The sequence below is a fragment of the Hyperolius riggenbachi genome, chromosome 1, assembly GCF_040937935.1.
Source record: "Hyperolius riggenbachi isolate aHypRig1 chromosome 1, aHypRig1.pri, whole genome shotgun sequence".
Taxonomy (NCBI): Eukaryota; Metazoa; Chordata; class Amphibia; order Anura; family Hyperoliidae; genus Hyperolius; species Hyperolius riggenbachi.
The window spans coordinates 469697301-469719919 of NC_090646.1; the positions used below are offsets into that span (position 1 = coordinate 469697301).

The following is a 22619-nucleotide window of genomic DNA, read 5'->3' on the forward strand; positions in this document are numbered from 1 at the left end:
ACCTTATGGTTTGTGCCTACTTGACTAATGGAAGCTGTGAAAGACATTGTCCCAAGAATTTTCAAACCTAGTTAGGTTGTTGGGAAACAACAAAAGAGAGCTTGTTGGACCTGTTGGATTATAAGGAATATATTTTGAACTGGTAACAAAACTGTATTGTCTACCACACTAAACATCTCACTCCAATAGAGCAGGATGTGAGAGGATTTCATATGGCTCTTGGTTAGATCAACCAAGAGGAAATCGTAATATGCAGAGGAATGCTTCTCCTTATACAGTTCTTGGCTAGTAGCAAGACATCAGGCCTTATTTACTAAATCATTTCCAGAGATCTCTAAGTATCTCCAGCTGGTGTATATAAAGAATCCAGCAAATCTCAAAAAAAAGGTTTGCTGCTATGTGTTAAAAGATGGTTTGTGGTGAACTTGAAATGCTTCTATGAATAAAGCAAGGTGAGGAAGGATTTCATTTTTGAAGGCCTGGGTATGCTCCTGGTAGATCAGTGATAGGACCAGTGGGTCATTGATATTTTCCTCCAATATCTGTGGGAAATGTCTAGTCTGATTGACAACTCTCAAAGGGCCTGAAGGATGAGAGATGGAGTGGTTAATTTTGTCTGATACTTTTTTAGGAAGGCAACTTCAACTTTGCCTCCATTAGCTTCCTTTTTTGTTGGTGTTTGTATTGAATCCCTTTTGTTTAATCTGTCTACGATGAGCGATAAGTCAGAGGAGACTCAAAGATGGCCACCAGATACAACCACCAGATAGATCCTATTTTGATTAAAAATCTGATCATGGAGAAATATATTACAGCCACACTTTGCAAATTGATTTTTAATAGATTTCTCCTTGAAATGTTGTAGCATCGATCTCCGTCAGATTCAAATATAATGATCGAATCTGCTGGGAAAATTGACAAGTGTATGGGCACCTTTAGAGATAAGTTCGATGAGAGATTGAGTGTCAGTTCTTGAAATAATATAATTTTCTTTTTGTAAATGATGACAAACGTACTGTTCCTAAGTTATCAGTCCATACCTCAACAGCTTTTATTACACAAAGCCATTGTGTAGGAATTATAAAAAGCATGGTCCTCCATCCCCTACCTTTAACAAAGAAAATACTAGTTCCTTTTTAAACCCAGCATTCACATAACTGTTAACTGTCATCTGAAGGCCTCCTTCTACCACACCATCTGTGAGGAGGTGTGTCCCATGCTGCCACTTCTTACTGCGACCCTCTGAGTGAAGGAGGCATGGCTTTGGCTATCACACATTTTCCAATCTGTGGTGTATTGTGGGCAGGGGCGTAGCAATAGGGGTGGCAGAGGTTGCGACCGCATCAGGGCCCTTGGGCCAGAGAAGCCCCGAAGGGCCCTCCCTCAACTACAGTATTAGCTCTCTATTGGTCCTGTGCTCATAATAATCACTTCTATAGATACTTTGAATAGTGGTAATCATTAACAAACTGTTCCCTATCCCCTTCTTGCACCTCTGACACTGTAGTTGCCATTGGCAGGTTTTGGTAATTGTTATGTATAGAGTGCTTGGGGGGGCCCCATTGTAAAACTTGCATCGGGGCCCACAGCTCCTTAGCTACACCACTGATTGTGGGAGGGTTTGTGGTCCGACTTCCATCTTCTTACTGTGTCCGCTTATAAAGAGGGTATGGTCCATAGTTGGATTGCTAGAGTAAGAATTGTCGTCTCTTCTGGGTTACATGATAACACTTGTCATCAGGCTTTGATTCTTTTTGTTTCAAAGCTACATCACTTGGTAGGTATAAGAATGGAACACCAACTTAGCTGAGCACTTCCTTTTACAAAAAGTAGTGTGAAATAAATGTCTTAAATGTATTACCGTGTGTTATGTAATACATTTTTGATACATCTTTTGCTAGAGCTGCAAAAATTAAAGACATCTTAATTCGTCTTCCTCTAGTCACCACAAATGTCTCATCTACTGCAGCCAGAAGAAATAGCACAGGCGGTATAATGGATTCAATCTCCGTGAGCTGTGTCTTGAGGAATAGAAATGCACTGCTTTCTTAGTCCCTAGAGTTTTGAAGTTGGCTTGCTTACGGCACATTCAGGCAGCTCCAGCACGGGCTAATGTGTGATTGGCCTGTCAAGCTGGTCACCAGGTTAGGAAGCATTCATTGTTAAACTGCTGTTTGAGCTTTATGGATTAGCCTGGCAGGCACTCTTGACATTACAGCTACCAGCAATGGATCCCGAAGGGAGAAATATTTCCAGTTATTCACTGCAACTGTTGCGCACTACAGCACTTGTTCAAAGGATCCCACAGGTAATTGTGTGAGAAAACATAAGCATGTCCTACCGGTAGGTCAAAGCCCAAGCATCTCCCTTTTGAGGACTTGACCCAATCTTAGCAAATAAGGCTTAATCCGAGTTTTCTTTTTTAGAAACAACATATCTTGTTCTCTGAAAGAAGATGTTTACTTGTGTGTAAATCCATGGTCAAGGGATATCAATGACATCAGCTAAGCAATAAATGCACCAGTGCAGTGCATAGCATAGCAGAAACTGCAGAAGATATGAGACTTGGTTCACACATAAATCTGCACATTTTCGGTCCAGTCCAGTACTGTCCTGTCAGTTTTCTATTAGTTTTACCAGACTGGACCGAAAATGTACACCTTTTATGTGTGAACACGGCCATAGAAATACATACAAAACTGATACAAAACTGAAAGGACTGGACTGGACCAGAAATGTACAGATTTATTTGTGAATACGTCCACAGAAACACATGCAGAACTGATGCCAACTGTCAAAAGCAGACAGGACAGGGCTGGACACCTTTTTATGTTTTAAGCAAGCCTGGCACAGTTATTTGAGGCTTTGTGATATTATTATTTCATTTGTGACCACTGTGCGATGATAGCAGCTGAATGCTTTGAAAATGGACTGTGACATTTTACATAAACTACAAATTCTGTTGTTATATCCTTTACAAAGTCACACTTCCTAGATCCATTTTTTTGGTTTGATTATACAAAATCTCTTCTCAATTGTGGATTGAAGCAGATTTGAACATCTGCAATCAATATTATGATCAATATTAAGGACTAAAATGGAAAGATTGATCTGCAATGCTGGTTTAGTCAGTTGTAAAATAATTGTTGTATTGAAAAATTTAGTGATAATTGAATAGTCTATGGTCTAGCTCAACATCGAGATGTAGCAATGGAAGTCTTGGACTCTCCAGTATTGTTTTATCTGGGAAAAATCCTGTGTTATAGCTTTTTTACATGCATATATTTTACATGTATTTATGTAAGCAAGCTGTGCCATTAATGCCTAACCTAAATAGAGCTAAATGAAAGGCATTGCGATTTTCTCAGCAATGGTGGTCTTTCACTTTGAAGATGGGTTTCCTATGAAGTTGCCTGTGCTGCTCACATGTTCATGGGGCACTCCCTCAGTGCTATCATTTTCTATCTCATAAACTTTATTCCCATATGGCTATTGCATCCCTTTGAGTTTCTGCTAAAGTAACGCTGGTTAATTCATTATTTTTAGTTGGGGATTTACCTTTTATGTTTGTGAAACTGTTGCCTGTTAGGTTCTGTGAACTTCATGGTTACTAGGACATTGGCTTTGGGCCTAATGACTTTGTTACTGGAACGTTGGCTTTAGTCCTAATAACACAAGTTGCAAAGCAGTAATGTGCCTCTGGGCCATGTGCCCAGAAAAAGTGTTTAACTGTGCACGTGTGTTATGTTGTTGTATTGTAAGTGCTACAGCCTGCAAGCAGAAACTGTCCTTTCATCTTTTGGGGGGATTCAGGAGTGACACAGAAAAGTGACAAAATATTAAAATGGGCACACAAGCTCTTCAATGTGGCTGCACGTGACATGTCTATTTCCAGCTTTGGGGGATGAGTCTACAAACCTAAGAATCTCCTCCATATCATTTGGATGGTTGCCATCTATTAGAGTTTCATTGTTAAACTGGCAGACCACACAGATATACATAAGGACCATTTGATGACATGTCTTTTAATTATTATCATTACACCCTTATATAGTGTGGAAATTTGTTCCATGGTGCTTCACAGAGAGTATTAAACCAATTATGTCATTTACTCAAAAGTGTTATCATTATAATGTCCCTTAAATGTCCCTAATGTCCCTAAAACACTCAAGGGCCAATTTGTGTAAAAGTCAGTACATTTAGTGGAATGTGTTTGGGTTGTGTGAGGAAAGTGAGGAACCCAAGAGGAATCCAATGCAAACATGAGGGAATGCAGAAACCCCTTGTTCACATTCTTTCTGAAGTCTTATTTAACTGGGAAAAACTTGACTTAGGTGGGCCCTGGCCCACCCCCAGGGCCCTTGCACCATTTTTGTCGGCATAGCAACTCCACTGTCCCAGTGCGCTGCTCCAGTCCCTGCGCTCTCATCTTCATCCTCGTAGGGGCGCCTTCTTTCAGTGACCCGGCAGATGTTATTGCATAAAGACATGCGATGGGTCATGGAGAAGAGGCAGCCAGCAGAGATGAAAATGGGCAGCAGAGGAGTTACTATGCTTGTAAAACTTTGCAGGCACCCTGGGGAGTACATATGTGGGAGAGTCATGGGGGGCCTGGCACTGCTCTGGGGCCCTGGGGCAATTGCCACCTTGCTTCTATGGTAGCACTGGCCCTGGGCAAAAGATGGAGTAGTAGGTATAAGAGCTGGAATACAGGATAATCTCAAATACAGACATACAAACCCTTCATCTTTCTCTCCACTTATCACAGATCATATGAAATGTAGGGAGTGCGTTCCTGTGGGCATACATCAATTTTTGAAGGGTAGGCTGCTACCTACATGCTTCTTCCAGTTAGCAAAACAAGGATTAGTTGCCATTATTTAAACAAATATCAGACATGCTTTTACAGTTAAACTACTGTAACCTATTAACCAAATGCAATGTTAAAAGTGGATCCAAGATAAACTTTTACTCATTGCATAATTAGTTCCTTTCATATAGTTTATAGTTACATAGTTACATAGTTATTTGGGTTGAAAAAAAACATACGTCCATCGAGTTCAACTAGAGAACCAAGTACAACACCAACCTGCTCCCTCACATATCCCTGTTGATCCAGAGGAAGGCGAAAAACCCTTACAAGGCATGGTCCAATTAGCCCCAAAAGGGAAAAAAATCCTTCCCGACTCCAGATGGCAATCAGATAAAATCCCTGGATCAACATCACTGGGCATTACCTAGTAATTGTAGCCATGGATGTCTTTCAACGCAAGGAAAGCATCTAAGCCCCCTTTAAATGCAGGTATAGAATTTGCCATAACTACTTCCTGTGGCAATGCATTCCACATTTTAATCACTCTTACTGTAAGGAATCCTTTCCTAAATAAATGGCTACCGGTAAAATGTTTTTCCTCCATGTGCAGATCATGTCCTCTAGTCCTTTAAAAAGGCTTAGGGACAAAAAGCGCATCCGCCAAGCTTTAATATTGCTCTCTGATGTATTTATACATGTTAGTTAGATCCCCTCTAAGGCATCTTTTCTCTAGACTAAATAAACCCAGTTTATCTAACCTTTCTTGGTAAGTGAGACCTTCCATCCCACGTATCAATTTTGTTTTTCGTCTGCACCTGCTCTAAAACTGCAATATCTTTCCTGTAATGTGGTGCCCAGAACTGAATTCCATATTCCAGATGTAGCCTTACTAGAGAGTTAAACAGGGGCAATATTATGCTAGCATCTCGAGTTTTTATTTCCCTTTGAATGCATCCCAAAATTTTATTAGCTTTAGCTGCAGCGGCTTGGCATTGAGTACGATTATTTAACTTGTTGTCGATGAGTACTCCTAAGTCCTTCTCCAAGTTTGATGTCCCCAACTGTATCCCATTTATTTTATATGGTGCTAGACCATTGGTACGACCAAAATGCATGACTTTACATTTTTCAACATTGAATTTCATCTGCCATTTATGTGCCCATATAGCCATCCTATCCAGATCCTGTTGCAATATGACACTATCTTCCTGAGAGTTGATGATTCTGCACAATTTTGTATCATCTGCAAAAATAGCAACATTGCTTTCTACTGCATCTACTAGGTCATTAATAAATACATTGAAGCCAAATTCAAGCCAAATACTTTTTTGTTTTTGTTTTAATACTCTAATTCCCTATAAACTAAACAAGCCTCCTCCACAGCTTTTCAGAGTGCCTTGGCATTTTAAGACAGTAGCAAGGGCTTATGGGAGGCTCAGTCTGGGCAGGAGGAGGGGGAGGTTTTACTAGCCAGAGATTTCAGAGGCAGAGGGGAGGAGGGAGGAGGAGAGGGGACTGAATTTACACGCAGGTAAGCTGATAGCATCTCCAGCCCTTAGCCTGTGACAACGTGACAAACAGAACATGGCTGCCCTCATTGTATCACAGGACTAAATAATCATAAACTTTTGAAACTTTTGCAGCTAGATATGCTGTGAAACTATCTAAACTTTAGATAAGATATATAGACAAGTTACTTGTTATAGTTAGTTTTTCATCTCGGATCCGCTTTAAAGGACAACTGTAGCAAAAGAGCTATGGAGGCTGCCATATTTTTTTCTATTTAAAGGACAACTGTAGTGGGAAGAATAAGGAGGCTGCCATATTTATTTCCTTTTAAACAATACCACTTGCCTGGCAGCCCCGCTGATCTGTTTGGCTGCAGTAGTGTCTAAATAACACCAGAAACAAGCATGCAGCCAATCTTGTCAAATCTGACAATAATTTCAGAAACACCTGATATGCTGCATGCTTATTCAGGGTCTATGGCTAAAAGTATTAGCAACTAGTATTGCTTAAAAAGAACTAAAAACGTCAGCCACCATATATCTCTCACTTCAGTTGTCCTTTAAGCAATAACAGTATCCTGGCTATCGTGCTGATCCTCTGCCTCTAATACTTTTAGCCATAGACCTTGAACAAGCATATGCAGATCAGGTGTTTTTGACATTATTGTCAGAACTGACAAGATTGGCCACATCCTTTATTCTGTTGTTATTGAGACACTACTGCAGCCAAATAGTTCAGCAGGATGTTAGGCAACTGGTATTGTTTAAAAGGAAATAAATATGTCAGCCTCCATATCCCTCACACTTTAGTTGTCCTTTAAACATGTAAAGAAACCAGCTCTGTTGTGCTCAAACCTTACTTAGATTATTTCCTAACGGTGAACGATAGAGCACTCAAACATAGGCCTGCAGAACAAACTGTAAGTGAGAGGCAGTGGAATTTTCCCAGTTATTATACCACTTATGCCTGAGGACAGAGCTCAGCGTAACTCATCCCTTGCCTGTGTCATGAAGCAGCTGGCTTACCCCACTTATAGCTGACACTGAAGAGCACTTCTATTAGGGCACTAAATAAGGCCTGAGTCACATGAGTTACAAAACTCCAGCAATAAATCGCTGCTACAAATAGCCATTTTCCAGTGGTGTGCAGATGCTCTTCTACAGCAACAGTCAAAATGTGAATTTAACCGTAATTTGTAGCTGCTACTCCTTTTATTAAATCATTCTCAACAGTAAGTTGCTGAAAATAGGTGATCTGAAGCAGTAATTTATTGTTGCCATTCTGTCTTCAAATCATATAGGCCTAGATGTGGGTCCACATTCACACAAAGAAGGTACTACAGGGAAAGCAGAATGGATTTTGAAGCTCTCACTTGTGTATTAACGGTGTTTCCCATATTGTTTGCTTTACCGTATGTATTATGTACGCTACAGCTTTACAGAAGATGTTAGTGCTATATAAATAATACAAAACGTCCAAAGCTGTCCATGAAATATTATATTCTGCTATGGTTAATAATGTTGACGTGTTCGGCTTCTTTCATTTCGGAACCTTGTTCTGAATTCTTCTGAAGCTGAATGCGGACAGCAGCAGGGGTCGTTAGCTCACCCTTATCACTGCCTCTGGCCGCGGCACTTCATGTCGCGTCCCAGCTCTCTGATATTTTGTATTTAGGGGGATGTGGAAGGCGACGTGGAGCTCAATGTCCAGAGTGGGCGACAAAGGTGAGTCAATACGCAGTGCAGATGTCCGCATGCAGGTTCTGATCGGAATAGTTCAAAGAAGGCAAACATGTCAACACTCTCAAGTAATAGGTCATGAAGTTGTAGATGACAACTTTCCAGCTACCATATAAGACAAACAATATATGTACTGGACCCATAACACCGTAAATAGTGCCAATTATTCCATAGAGACAAACTGGGAAATTGCCCTGTACAGAGCTCCTTAAAGGGAAGCAAGGTAATTTCATATTTTGATTTGTTAGACCACAGGATGACTTTCTACGTCACCTCAGTTCAACTTAAAGGAGCTCAGACACAGAAAAGGTAGCTGTGTTCCTAGTTTATTTGTGTTTTGTTTTGTTTTTTGCCCAGTAGAGTTCTAAAGGGAATTGAAGGTGAGTGTGATATGGAGGCTGCCATATTTATTTCATTTTAAACAATGCAAGTTGCCTGGCTGTCCCCCTGATCCTGTGTCTAATACTTTTAGCCATAGACCCTGAACTAGAATGTAGATCAGGTGCACTGATTCGAACCTGACTAGATTAGCCACATTATTGTTTTAGGGTTGTGACTACACTACTGATACCAGAAGATCAACAGGACTGCCAGGCGACTGGTATTGTTTAAGGGAAAATAAATATGGTAGCCAACATATTACTCTCACCTTGGGTTTACTTTATGTGCCTCAAGTCTTGGAGGCCCCAGCTATAGCCCTCCTTCACCCACTGATACCAACCCGATCCAGACAGGCTCCCTCAGGTCTTCTTCTCTTTCACATCCATATCTTTTAGGGCTGCGCTGCCTTTAAATACTGCTGGGTGCTTTGCTGGGGGGGCTCTGCATTGCTGGAGGGGGGGGGTCTTTGATGTGTGCTTTGCATGGCGGTGGGGGGGGGGCGGCTTTGCATGGCTGGGGGTGGGCTTTGCAGGGTGCCTTTTAGGCTGGGGGTGCTTTGCTGGGCTGGGGGGGCTTTTCTGGAGGCTGCTTGCACTACTGAGACCTCCGATCAGGGCGAGCAGAGAGACAGAGGGAGGCAGCGCGCACGCTACCCACCCGGACCCATACACTTCATATGCGGAAGCGTTCAATTATGTCACTTCTGCATTGAAGTGTTTGCATCCTGCGGGTCACGTGTGAGCTGCCTCCCTCCGTCTCTCTGGTCGCCCTGATCGGAGGTCTGAGTAGCGGTAGCGGGGAAGGAGCGATGAGCAGTGCTTCCTGGCGGCATGGAGCGGTGAGCAAACTTGGCCGGCCATGTTAAGTCACAACGCGCTCTGGCCAGCCAAAGTCCGAAATTCATGCCCGGTTTGTACACTGGCCGGATCAGCCAGTCACTTTGCATTCTGACCGGCCAGAACCCGAAGTGGCCAGACTTCGAGTTCAGGCCGTAACATATATAACATACGTAGAAAAATATAGTCTATTGAGCATAGATGCTGTAGATAATCTATGAAAGTTACTCACAGGATGGAGAGAGGGCGGCACAAAAAGGCTGAAAGTCTTGAAAGTCTCAGGTCAATTCCAAGGAAGGTGTGCAGTGTACAGCAGTGGGTGATTCCAAGGAAGATCCGATCCAGCTTAAATCTCTGCCATCCCAATTAATCCAAGGGTTCTGAAAGGTTGTAGGTGTTGCTGGAGAAGAGATGCATTAGAGTCCTCTAAAATTTGGATCCATTCTTTTCATTAAGAGGCTTAAAGTAGCGGAAATGAGATGTAATGTCTGGAGCAGCCTTAGAGAGCAGCAGCACCAGTCTGGGCGCGCTCAGTGGTAGAGCACTTTACTGTCAGTACAGTATTAAAGTATAAGGGAACCTGTTGCTTTTTCCTGAGAACCCAATTTTACATAAACCCAGCCCTGGTTCATATGATCTCACTGTCCTGTCATATATTTTAAAATACTGAGTTTCTAAACCATTTTTATATTGTTTTGTTACTTTGTTTCCAGGTGATGGTCAGGTGGATTTCGAAGAGTTTGTAACGTTATTGGGACCAAAGATCACAACTTCTGGAATCCCAGACAAGTTTCGTGGTGCTGATTTTGACACTGTGTTTTGGAAGGTAATGCACACATTTTATGTATATTTCACAATCATGAAAAGCACTCATTTAACTTACTTGTACACGTTGCAGATATGGCACAAAACACTTTTTAGGCCTAAAAATGAACAAAAGCCTAAGAGTGCATAAATGTGATATTTATTGCATATGTATATGTTTCCTGATCAATGGACCTTAGACTTTCTTAATGCAATGCACACAGTTATAAAGGCCCTGGCCTAGTTTTCAGCTTATCTTGATGTGTTTGTGGCATGCCCTTGTTAGATATTTATGAATTTGATGTCCTCTGAGCAGTGAACCCCATATCCCTGGTGTATCCCTGCAGTGTGACATGCAGTCACTGTCAGTGGAGGAACTGAAGAGGCTGCTATACGACACGTTCTGTGAGCACCTGTCCATGCGTGACATTGAGAACATCATTTTGACTGAAGAGGCTGGGAACCTGGGTACAAAAGGGGACTGTCCTGTTGACATGGAGAGTAAGTGTTATTTCTTTGTTGTCATAGATCTAAGTTGTTCCTTTGATAAATGATTGCTACCATTTTAGAAACCACATCCGACTTACAGAAGTATGTGTGCTGAATAGGATTACAGATATTCATTCTGCTTTTCTCTAGCCTTCAAAAACAGATGCCAAACTTCAGTAGTGACCATACCTCCATTTAATAGCACCCCATTACCATAATTTACAGTATGGTGCCCAAATACACTGCAGTGTAACTGTTCAATGCACCAATTCAGCAGATTTATGACGTAACTAAGGTGTAGAGTCCTGTTTAATTGCTTCTAACCATTTTTCATTAGTGTAGAAAAGAATGGTCAGTTTTGAAAGAAAAACTTCTGGAAAATTTCGTATCGTTTACTGTAGGATTTATTTTGGTATATCATACAAATGTTTTGATTCAATCCCCGTAATACAACATTTTCAATCGAAAATAAAGTAGAGTGAATTTAAAAAGAGATATCAGAAACATTTGAATTTTGAAATGCATAATTGTAGCTGATTAAATACAATTGAATATAAAGATGGGATTATAAGATTTCATAGGCATGTAAGTAGCATTAGACTGCTCTTCTAACGATTTCTTATTGCATACAGGGGTGTACCTATAGCAGTGACCACAGGGGGTGCCAACTTCTAACCTTCCTTTACTCCAATTTAGGGTTCATTGTCTAGATCAGATGTTTTTGTGACTACATTGGTTATGAATGTGAAGATCCTGATGACCACACTTGTTTTATGACCCTTGTATGATGGACCCCCAGGCTGTGAGGGTCACCAAGGCTAGGCAAGGGAAGGGGTCTGAACATTTGGGAGCCACATCAAAAAATGTCTGGGGTGCTACCACACATAATTATGCCTCTGGTCATATCATTATTCAGATGGTCTAGACCTCTTTATTATTTTGGGGAGGGAGTTTGGGGTACGGCACTTGGCACTGGATGGGTTTCAGGGGGAGAAGAGTTCCCATTTTCCCTCTTCCTCTTTCTCTCTCCTGTTCCAGCATGTTATAATGACGTTGATGTACAGTGTACAGATTATGGTGGTGTTTTACTTTATGCTTCTTTTTTCCAGCTTCGCCAAATCAACAGATCCGCCAGACCTGTGTGCGTAAGAGTCTAATCTGCGCTTTTGCCATTGCTTTCATCATCAGTGTGATGCTAATAGCAGCAAATCAGGTCTTGCGCAGCGGCATGAAGTGACGACCTGGGGATACAAAGCCATGAACTTATACAAACTTTATCCTGCCTCTTCACACTTCTAAAAGGACTGCAGCATATAGAGGGGGAAGCCCTAAGACCTTGAAGACTATGGGTCTCCTCCTCCGGTGTCTGAATGTGCATGGGAGGATTTGCATGGAAAATGCATGGGCATTTAACTCGTCAGGTGACCATCTGTGCTTTCAAAATCTGTGACACGAAGGAACTCTCTCTCTCTATATATAATAGGTGTATATATGTATACGGATGTATTTCTCTATATTTATGAGCAATAACACTTTTGGTCGATAAAGGATTAACTCTTTGGTAATTGGGCACAGGGTCAATAAGGTTACAGAACTCCTATGGCATTCTCTTTTGTACACTGCAAGAAGACAGGGAGCTTCAAGGTTAAACTGTCTTCCCTTCCCGCGATACTCATTCGCCTTAACCCCCCCGAAATGGGTTAATGTTCTTTGTAGTTCTCCCTGTTTTTTCTTCCATGTGTCTTTGTGTTGAAATATACCTGCTTGAAGTATAATTGGCCTGGATCCTTGTTAAACACCATGGCTTGCGATGCAGAAGATTGCGTTGAGAGGGAAAAGAGTTAATCGTTTTATTCTTCAAATCAGGAATGTCTCTTATTAAAATGATCTATCTAAGTATGCAGAACATTCATAATATATTTTACTCTGGTTGTCCTCTTTTTTTTCTCATATTCCCACCTTCCGTTGCCCGCTTTTTCTTCTGCATCTTATCATTTTCCAACATGTGTTCCATCTCACCTTATAACTTAGCTCCACCTTTCTAGCAAAATCGGTACTGCATGGCAGAACAGCAAAACAATACACTTTGCAGACTGTAACTACTACCTTTGTTCTTCACGCATGCTTTTATAAGCTATTGAAATATTCATTCTTCCTGATGGGAAGTGTTGTGATTTTACTTGAGGTCATGTAGGAACACAGCAGACAGCCAGAGGGAGATGGAAGAGGCTGTAAAGGATTTCCCCAGGCAAGCGGTAAAATCTGAAAAGTGGATACAATAGATATTTCAGAGGCATTTAGAGGAATATCTGGAGATACAATAAGTAATATGTGCTCCCTGCCAAGTTGGTTATTTAATATTCCTGCTCTGTATTTGAATTTCTCAGGAAGGTGGAGTTATACATTATGTTCTTGGACTGATCAGCTTATAGCAATACATCTTCCTTCATGCATGTTTCACCTCCAGTTTGTGTCAGAATGAATAACTGCTGCCCTCCATGCCACATATGAAGCTGCAATCCCATCCATTTGATTGGCTGATATGTAATAATATGCCATTCTGTGGAAAAGATGGGGGCGGGCAAAGCCACAGCTGCTAGGTGCGCATTGGCATTCAGCACGTGTGTATGAGCTCTTACTTGTCTTCTGTGGGCACTTTTTAACTTTTTTTTTTGCATTTAGGATGCAAACTGTGTCTGTTTTTAATACATTCTCATGTCAGTATGTTACTATTGCCATTATGCTGAATGATATAGAACACTGAGACATGTACAAATGATAATAAATTGTTGGTTGTTATATTTTGCATGTAGTGGATCATTTGGACCCCAATAAATACACAAGAATAGCCCATAGGCCCCACAGTATAGGATCAGAACCGTGTAGTCCATGCCATCTTTCTGTACATGGTGTTAGCTTCCTCTAGCTAATGTGTGCCATCTCCTGCTGACATCCAACTTTACCTGCTACTTTCTCGTGATGAAGAAATTCTGTCCTTTCTACATTCTAACCTGTTTTTTCTCCTATGATTTCTATAGCATGCAACAGTTGTCATAGCTTCATTAATTAAGTAGATACTGCCATACAAGTTTACAGGATTGGTTATATGTATCTCATTACCAGATTAAGTCATTTCACCTCCTTGCTCCTCTAGGATTTGGAGTGTTCTGTATGGAAGAGTGCACAGCACAGAGACTGCTCATAGCACTACCTGCAGTTTATATTATATAGAAGTCAGAAGAATAAGAATCAGGCAGTTCCAGTACTCTCCGCCTGACCAGATGATTGGGTTCATGAATATAATGCTGTTCTCTTACGCTCATGTCATTCCTTTATTTTATTATACCTTATGGTCCACTTTCCACACCTACTTTGCCTTTGAATGGCTAATCTCCAGGCTTGGACTGGGCCACAGTAGTACAGTTTTTTCTCTCGGTGGGCCCCACCCAGTAGGAGCCGCCCCCTTCACCTAGGCCCCCCCCCCCCTCCAGAATTGCAGCCAGCCAGCAGCAGCAGGAAACGGCTTACCGAGAGCGATAGCTCTGTGTGCCGCTGGTCTGGTCTTCTTCACTGACACTGTCCAATCATGCTCTCACTGTACTTCCTGTAACAGCGTGATTAGACAGTGCAGTGCAGAAGACCAGCAGCGGCACGCAGAGCTCTCTGACTCTTGGTAAGTGAGTGATGCCCCCTCGCTCCCGCACTGGCTGCAATTTTGGAGGGGGGAGCATGGAGGGGGGGGCTTCAGGTGAGGGGGGGAAAGCTTCCAACCCTCCCCACCGTTCTGTGCCTACTGCCCCCCTTTCTAGGCTGGGGACACCATTACTGGGACACTTATAGACCTGCCTACCTAAACTGGGGACACAACTATAGACCTGACTACCTATACTGGGGACACCTATGTACCTGCCTGCCTAAACTGGGGACACCTATATACCTACCTATATAAATTGGGGACACCTATTGACCTGCCCGCCAGGCCCTCTCTTTTTTCTGCTGCTGCCAATCTGATTGCATTTTGTGGGGAAATCTGCTGACAATCTGGTTGCATTTTGTGGGGAAATATGCTGCCAATCTGGTTGCATTTTGTGGGGATATATGCTGCCAATCTGGTTGCATTTTGTGGGGAAATATGCTGCCAATCTGATTGCATTTTGTGGGGAAATTCAAATATGCTGCCAATCCTATTGCATTTTGTGGGGAAATCTGCTGCTAGATTTTTTTTTTAAGTGTCCCTTTTTCTAAACTCAAAAAGTTTGGAGGTATGTATATATATTGCAAAATTTCTAGAGTACATGCGCATGTGAGCCCAAAATGAGGGGGAGGGGGGGGAATTGGGGGGGGGGGGACGGCAGGCTAAAGCTTTCCTGGTGGGCCCTTAGTGTCCCAGTCTGACCCTGCTAATCTTTTCGCCTGCATTGTTTTGTTACTTCCATGGGCCATATGCAATTAACTTTTCCTCCTGAGTTTTCTCCTAGGAGATCATTTTTCAGCACTTTGCAACTGAGAAAGTATCAAAAAGTAGTTGAAAGAGTACTATAAAAAATGTTTGCAGTATTTTCTTGCTTCCTGGTGGCTTAAAAGGCATTTTATATATTGAGAAGTTGTGAACATATCACCTAGGGAAAAAAAACTCAGGTGAAGAAACTATTTGCATATGGGCCCATGTCTGTAAGAGACACCCTCATTCTCCTTTCCTCATGAATTATATCCCTCCCTACCTGTGTTCCACCTTATCTATGTGAAACCTTTTCAGCACTCAAAAAGTACAAAATCACTAAAAAATAAGATGTGAAAATAATAATTACAGTTATTATTTTGTAAGATTATTTAGTGTTTTTTTTATAGATCATGTGAAAAATAAGTAAGAAGAGATAATGGGCCCAATCCAATTCACTTTTTCTCCTAACATTCTTCTAGGAGATCATTTTCTTATCTTCTGTTTAAAATAAGTTTTTAGCTGTCTGCAATTGAAAAACTACCAAAAAGCACATGAAAAAGTACTGTCAAAATTATGTTTTGCTGGCTGGTGGCTTGAAAGGCATTTTACGGATACATGTGAAATTATCACCTAGGAGAAAACTCTGAGAAAAAGTGAATAGGAGTGGCTCCAGTTTGTGAAATAATATATAATAAGCTTTGTGAATCAACCCAAGTGTTCTGAACTTTGCAGACTTTATTATGTCTTCTTCTTTGTGTCAAGCCTCATCTACACGGTACAATTTTCCATCAGATCGGATCTATTAGACAAATCTATTAGATGATTTCCAACTGGTCCAATCGAATTGGGGTACTTATCAAAGCAAAATCTATTGCAAAACAATTTGTACGTCTACACACGATGCAATTTCTTATTAGATATATCTAATGAATCCGTCTATCTGATGGAAAATTGTACTGTGTAGAAGCTAAAGGGAGCATTAGCTTTTAAAGTTGAATGGGCAGAGACCTTCATTCATTAAAACACAGTCATTATTTGCAAGCAGTCAGATCAGATCATTGGATGCAGTTTTCACCACATATCTTAATAGTAGCTGGAAATGTATAATGGTGTTCCAAGCAGTAAAACATATGGACCCATATTCAATTCCCCTTTTCACCTAAGTTTTCTCCTAGGAGATCATTTTTCATCTTGTTTAAAATGACTTTTCAGCATTCTACAGTTCAAAAACAAAAGTAGGTGAACACATCTTGTCAAAATGATTCTGAGTATTTCTATGCTTGCTGATGGCTTAAAGAGTATTTTATTTCCAAGGTATAAAAATATAATCTAGGAGAAAACACACAAGAGAAGGTGAATTGCGTATGGGCCAAGGTTCCTGAAAGTGCTGTACTGTCAAATATGAGTATAAAGCTTACCAGTGTCCTGTTCACTGACAACGGCCTCAGACTCCCATTACATGAGTGATACCAACCATGAGCACCGTGTCAAGCAAGCTAAAATGATTGAAGGAGTCTTAGGAGATAAACAAGCCTGCTTACACTCTCAGCACTCAGACAGTATCTCTCTTTTAACGTATTACTCCTATGACAGTGCATGATGCTAACTGCATCCAAAAATCTGATATTTGACAATAGGAACATGTTACAAATAATCCTATAGAGCAGTGGCCTAGTAAGCCGCAAAACATGTATCAGACAAAGAATACTGTTCATAATTTATTTGTATTGTTCTGTCTGCATAAATGTAATTCCATTTTTTTGTAGACAAACCTGATGTTTAGGTAAGGATGAATGCACAATTAACAGTTATATCTTTTTATTTGTGAGGGGTCAGCTACAGGTAGGTATTTAAACTTGCACTTTACGACATTTATCGCAAAGTCATGTCAATGGAATACCCACCATAATTCTGGGAACTTACGCTAGGCGGACAATTCATCAAGATTAATTAGCCATTTATGTAGATGCTTCATTTCTATCGACACATATACACTATGGGCTTGATTCACAAAGCCGTGATAACTGTTATCATGGTCACGGTAGCGTTTTGTGCGCGCTATAATGCGTGTAACTTTTTCTCGAGCAAACGCAAATTTGCGTGCGAAATCGTACCCGTTTCCAGGCAAAAATTAGCATTTTTGTGCGAAAACGACCGCAATTTCGCACGCAAACTCAAATTTGTGTGCGAAATTGCGGTCGCTTTTGTGCGAAAGCGCTAATTTCAGTTTGCGCTCGAAAAACATTACGCGCGCGCGCGACCGTGATAAGGGTTATCACGGCTTTGTGAATCAAGCCCCATATATTTATGTTTTGCTGTGGTTTACATTTTGTGCCTGATACACTGATTTCCTTTAGGACTGACAGCATTGGATAATATGATCTTGAAAATGTGACCTGGAAGTATTTAAAGGACCTCTGTCACAAAAATCTTATGCTGGATACACACGGTGCGATTTACCCGTCGATTCCCGTTGATTGGTTTATTTCCAACATGTCCGATTTGGATTTCGATGGATCGTTAGGTCGATTCGCATGCAAAGTATGCTGAATCGACCTAACGATCCATCAAATTCAAATCGGACATGTTGGAAATAAACGAATCGACGGGAATCGACGGGAAAATCGAGTGCGCGAACGCACCGTGTGTATCCAACATTAAAATGTAAAATATATGTAAACATATACAGTTAAGAAGTGCGTTTCTTCCAGAGTAAAATGAGCCATAAATTACTTTTCTCCTATGTTGCTGTCGCTTACAGTAGATAGTAGAAATCTGACAGAACCGACAGGTTTTGGACTAGCCCATCACCTCATGGGGGGTTCACAGGCATTTCTTTATTTTCAAAATGCACTTAATGAATGGCAGTTGCTCTGTCCAACTGCAAAAAAGTGTGTAGTGAGCAGGGAGGCTGGTCAGCATCTTTGTATAAATCTTTTTCAGCGAGTGTCTTTATAAAGAATAAAGACCATGCAGGGAATCCCCTATGGAGAGATGGACTAGCCCAAAACCTGTCGGTAATGTCAGATTTCTAGTACTTACTGTAAGTGACAGCAACATAGGAGAGAAGTAATTTATGGCTCATTTTACTCAGGAAGAAACATACTTCTTATTTGTATGCGTTTTAAATTTTAAGATTTTCACGACAGTTCCTCTTCAACCTCCTTAGTGGTATGCCCGACACTGTGTCGGGCATACCGCCGGCTGTCCCCAGGAGTTCCCAACAATTAAATAAATGTGCCAAATGGCTGTAAATCCTTTAGCTAGCACTAGGCTAGCTAGTTCTAGTGTCAGGCACCCCCCTGTCCTCTGCGATCCCCCGCTCCCTCAGTTTATACATTACCCCCCCCCCCCCCCCCGGATCCAGCGATTGCGCAGCCTCCCGGCACAGCTCCGGTCTCTCTATGGTGAGGATCGGGTTTGCGCATGAAGTTGGCAACGTCATGACGTCATCTGCGATCCTCCCCATAGTAAAGACCGGAGCTATCCGGGGAGGCTGCGCCGATCGATGGATCCAGGCTAGGTAATGTATAAACGGGGGAGCGGCGGGGAGCGGGGGGTGCCGGAGACTTCTTCTAGCTAGCCTAGTGCTAGCTAGAGGGTTTACAGCCATTTGGCACATTTATTTAAAAATCGGGCGAAAAGTAACAAAACCTCCTGAGCGGCGTAATGCTCAGGAAGTTAAAGGTCTGTTTGGAGTAAAAAAAATGCAAATTGTATTTTATAAAAATACAGTTAAAAAGAATTTGTGTTTAAAATATATTATACACAAAATATTTTAATTTTTGATATATAAAGGTCTTAACCACTTAACGACCGCCCCCAGCCGATGGGCGGCGGCAAAGTCCGGGCCCAAACGACCGCAATACGCCCATCGGGGGGGGGGCGGCTGCGGGAGTGGCTATGCGGCGATCGCGTCATTTGTGACGCGATCAGCCGCCGGGGACTGGCTCCGCCCACCGCTCGCTGTAACCCGCCGGCCGTTCGGAAGCGCCTGCGGGTTACTAGCTGCCCGATCGCCGCACGGAAAGTGTATAATAGGCTTTGTAATGTATACAAAGCCTATTATACTGGCTGCCTCCTGCCCTGGTGGTCCCAGTGTCCGAGGGACCACCAGGGCAGGCTGCAGCCACCCTAGTCTGCACCCAAGCACACTGATTCCCCCCCCCCCTGTCCCCTGATCGCCCACAGCACCCCTCAGACCCCCCCCCCTGCCCACCCCCCAGACCACTGTTTGCACCCAATCACCCCCCTAATCACCCATCAATCACTCCCTGTCACTATCTGTCAACGCTATTTTTTTTTTTTGTCCCTAATCTGCCCCCTACTCCCTCCTGATCACCCCCCCACCCCTCAGATTCTCCCCAGACCCCCCTCCCAGATCCCCCCCCCCCCCCCCGTGTACTGTATGCATCTATCCCCCCTGATCACCTGTCAATCACCTGTCAATCACCTGTCAATCACCCGTCAATCACCTGTCAATCACCCCCTGTCACTGCCACCCATCAATCAGCCCCTAACCTGCCCCTTGCGGGCAATCTGATCACCCACCCACACCAATAGATCGCCCGCAGATCCGACATCAGATCACCTCCCAAATGCAGTGTTTACATCTCTTCTCTCCTCTAAACACCCACTAATTACCCATCAATCACCCATCAATCACCCCCTATCACCACCTGTCACTGTTACCCATCAGATTAGACCCTAATCTGCCCCTTGCGGGCACCCAATCACCCGCCCACACGCTCAGATTGCCCTCAGACCCCCCCTTATCAATTCGCCAGTGCAATATTTACATCTGTTATTCCCTGTAATAACCCACTGATCACCTGTCAATCACCCATCAATCACCCCCTGTCACTGCCACCCATCAATCACCCCCTGTCACTGCCACCCATCAATCAGCCCCTAACCTGCCCCTTGCGGGCAATCTGATCACCCACTCACACCAATAGATCGCCCGCAGATCCGACATCAGATCACCTCCCAAATGCAGTGTTTACATCTCTTCTCTCCTCTAAACACCCACTAATTACCCATCAATCACCCATCAATCACCCCCTATCACCACCTGTCACTGTTACCCATCAGATTAGACCCTAATCTGCCCCTTGCGGGCACCCAATCACCCGCCCACACGCTCAGATTGCCCTCAGACCCCCCCTTATCAATTCGCCAGTGCAATATTTACATCTGTTATTCCCTGTAATAACCCACTGATCACCTGTCAATCACCCATCAATCACCCCCTGTCACTGCCACCCATCAATCACCCCCTGGCACTGCCACCCATCAATCAGCCCCTAACCTGCCCCTTGCGGGCAATCTGATCACCCACCCACACCAATAGATCGCCCGCAGGTCCGACATCAGATCACCTCCCAAGTGCAGTGTTTACATCTCTTCTCTCCTCTAAACACCCACTAATCACCCATCAATCACCCCCTATCACCACCTGTCACTGTTACCCATCAGATTAGACCCTAATCTGCCCCTAGGGCACCCAATCACCCGCCCACACCTCAGAACGCCCTCAGACCCCAGCCCTGATCACCTCGGCAGTTCATTGCTTGCATCTATTTCCCCCCTCTAATCACACCTTGAGACACCCATCAATCACCTCCTGTCACCCCCTAGCACACCTACCCATCAGATCAGGCCCTAATTTCCCCCTTGTGGGCTCCTGATCACTCGGCCAAACCCTCAGATCCCCCTCAGACCCCCTTCCGATCACCTCCCCAGTGCATTGATTGCATCTATTTTCCCCTCTAACCGCCCCCTGAGACACCCATCAATCACCTCCTGTCACCCCCCTAGCACTCCTATCCATCAGAACAGGCCCAATACATCCTGTCATCTAAGAGGCCACCCTGCTTATGACCGGTTCCACAAAATTTGCCCCCTCATAGACCACCTGTCATCAAAATTTGCAGATGCTTATACCCCTGAACAGTCATTTTGAGGCATTTGTTTTCTAGACTACTCCTCGCGGTTTAGGGCCCCTAAAATGCCAGGGCAGTATAGGAACCCCACAGGTGACCCCATTTTAGAAAGAAGACACCCCAAGGTATTCTGTTAGGTGTATGATGAGTTCATAGAAGATTTTATTTTTTGTCAAAAGTTAGCGGAAATTGGATTTTTATTGTTTTTTTCACAAAGTGTCATTTTTCACTAACTTGTGACAAAAAATAAAATCTTCTACGAACTCACCATACCCCTAACGGAATACCTTGGGGTGTCTTCTTTCTAAAATGGGGTCACTTGTGGGGTTCCTATACTGCCCTGGCATTTTAGGGGCCCTAAACCGTGAGAAGTAGTCTAGAAAACAAATGCCTCAAAATGACCTGTGAATAGGACGTTGGGCCCCTTAGCGCACCTAGGCTGCAAAAAAGTGTCACACATGTGGTATCGCCGTACTCAGAAGAAGTAGTATAATGTGTTTTGGGGTGTATTTTTATACATACCCATGCTGGGTGGGAGAAATCTCTCTGTAAATGGACAATTGTGTGTAAAAAAAATCAAATAATTGTAATAATAGGAATCCCACAAATGACCCCATTTTAGAAAGAAGACACCCCAAGGTATTCCGTTAGGAGTACGGTGAGTTCATAGAAGATTTTATTTTTTTGTCACAAGTTAGCGGAAAATGACACTTTGTGAAAAAAAAAATTAAAATCAATTTCTGCTAACTTGTGACAAAAAAAAAAAATCTTCTATGAACTCACCATACTCCTAACGGAATACCTTGGGGTGTCTTCTTTCTAAAATGGGGTAATTTGTGGGGTTCCTATACTGTCCTGGCATTTTAGGGGCCCTAAACCGTGAGGAGTAGTCTTGAAACCAAATTCCTCAAAATGACCTGTGAAATCCTAAAGGTACTCATTGGACTTTGGGCCCCTTAGCGCAGTTAGGGTGCAAAAAAGTGCCACACATGTGGTATCGCCGTACTCAGGAGAAGTAGTATAATGTGTTTTGGGGTGTATTTTTCCACATACCCATGCTGAGTGGGAGAAATATCTCTATAAATAGACAATTGTGTGTAAAAAAAAATAAAAAAAAATTGTCATTTACGGAGATATTTCTCCCACCCAGCATGGGTATGTGTAAAAATACACCCCAAAACACATTATACTACTTCTCCTGAGTACGGCAATACCACATGTGTGGCACTTTTTTGAAGCCTAACTGCGCTAAGGGGCCCAAAGTCCAATGAGCATCTTTAGGCTTTACAGGGGTGCTTACAATTAGGCACCCCCCAAAATGCCAGGACAGTGAACACACCCCACAAATGACCCCATTTTGGAAAGTAGACACTTCAAGGTATTCAGAGAGGAGCATAGTGAGTCCGTGGCAGATTTCATTTTTTTTTTTTGTCGCAAGTTAGAAGAAATGGAAACTTTTTTTTTTTTCTTTTTTGTCAGAAAGTGTCATTTTCCGCTAACTTGTGACAAAAAATAAAATCTTCTATGAACGCACCATGCCTCTCACTGAATACTTTGGGATGTCTTCTTTCCAAAATGGGGTCATTTGGGGGGTATTTGTACTTTCCTGGAATTTTAGCCCCTCATGAAACCTGACAGGTGCGCAGAAAAGTCAGAGATGCT

At 42.6% G+C, this 22619-nt stretch overlaps 1 protein-coding gene across 1 annotated transcript in view; it reads left to right on the forward strand.

The window, feature by feature from the left end:
* The window catches only part of CABP7 (calcium binding protein 7), a 163424-nt gene extending 150054 nt beyond the window's left edge, over positions 1–13370 (forward strand). Inside the window, exons 3-5 of the mRNA XM_068271494.1 lie at positions 9992–10104; positions 10430–10583; positions 11681–13370. Coding sequence (XP_068127595.1) covers positions 9992–10104; positions 10430–10583; positions 11681–11808 — 395 coding nt within the window. The 3' untranslated portion in view covers positions 11809–13370. The remainder of the gene's footprint in view (positions 1–9991; positions 10105–10429; positions 10584–11680) is intronic.
* Positions 13371–22619: the final 9249 nt, after the last annotated feature.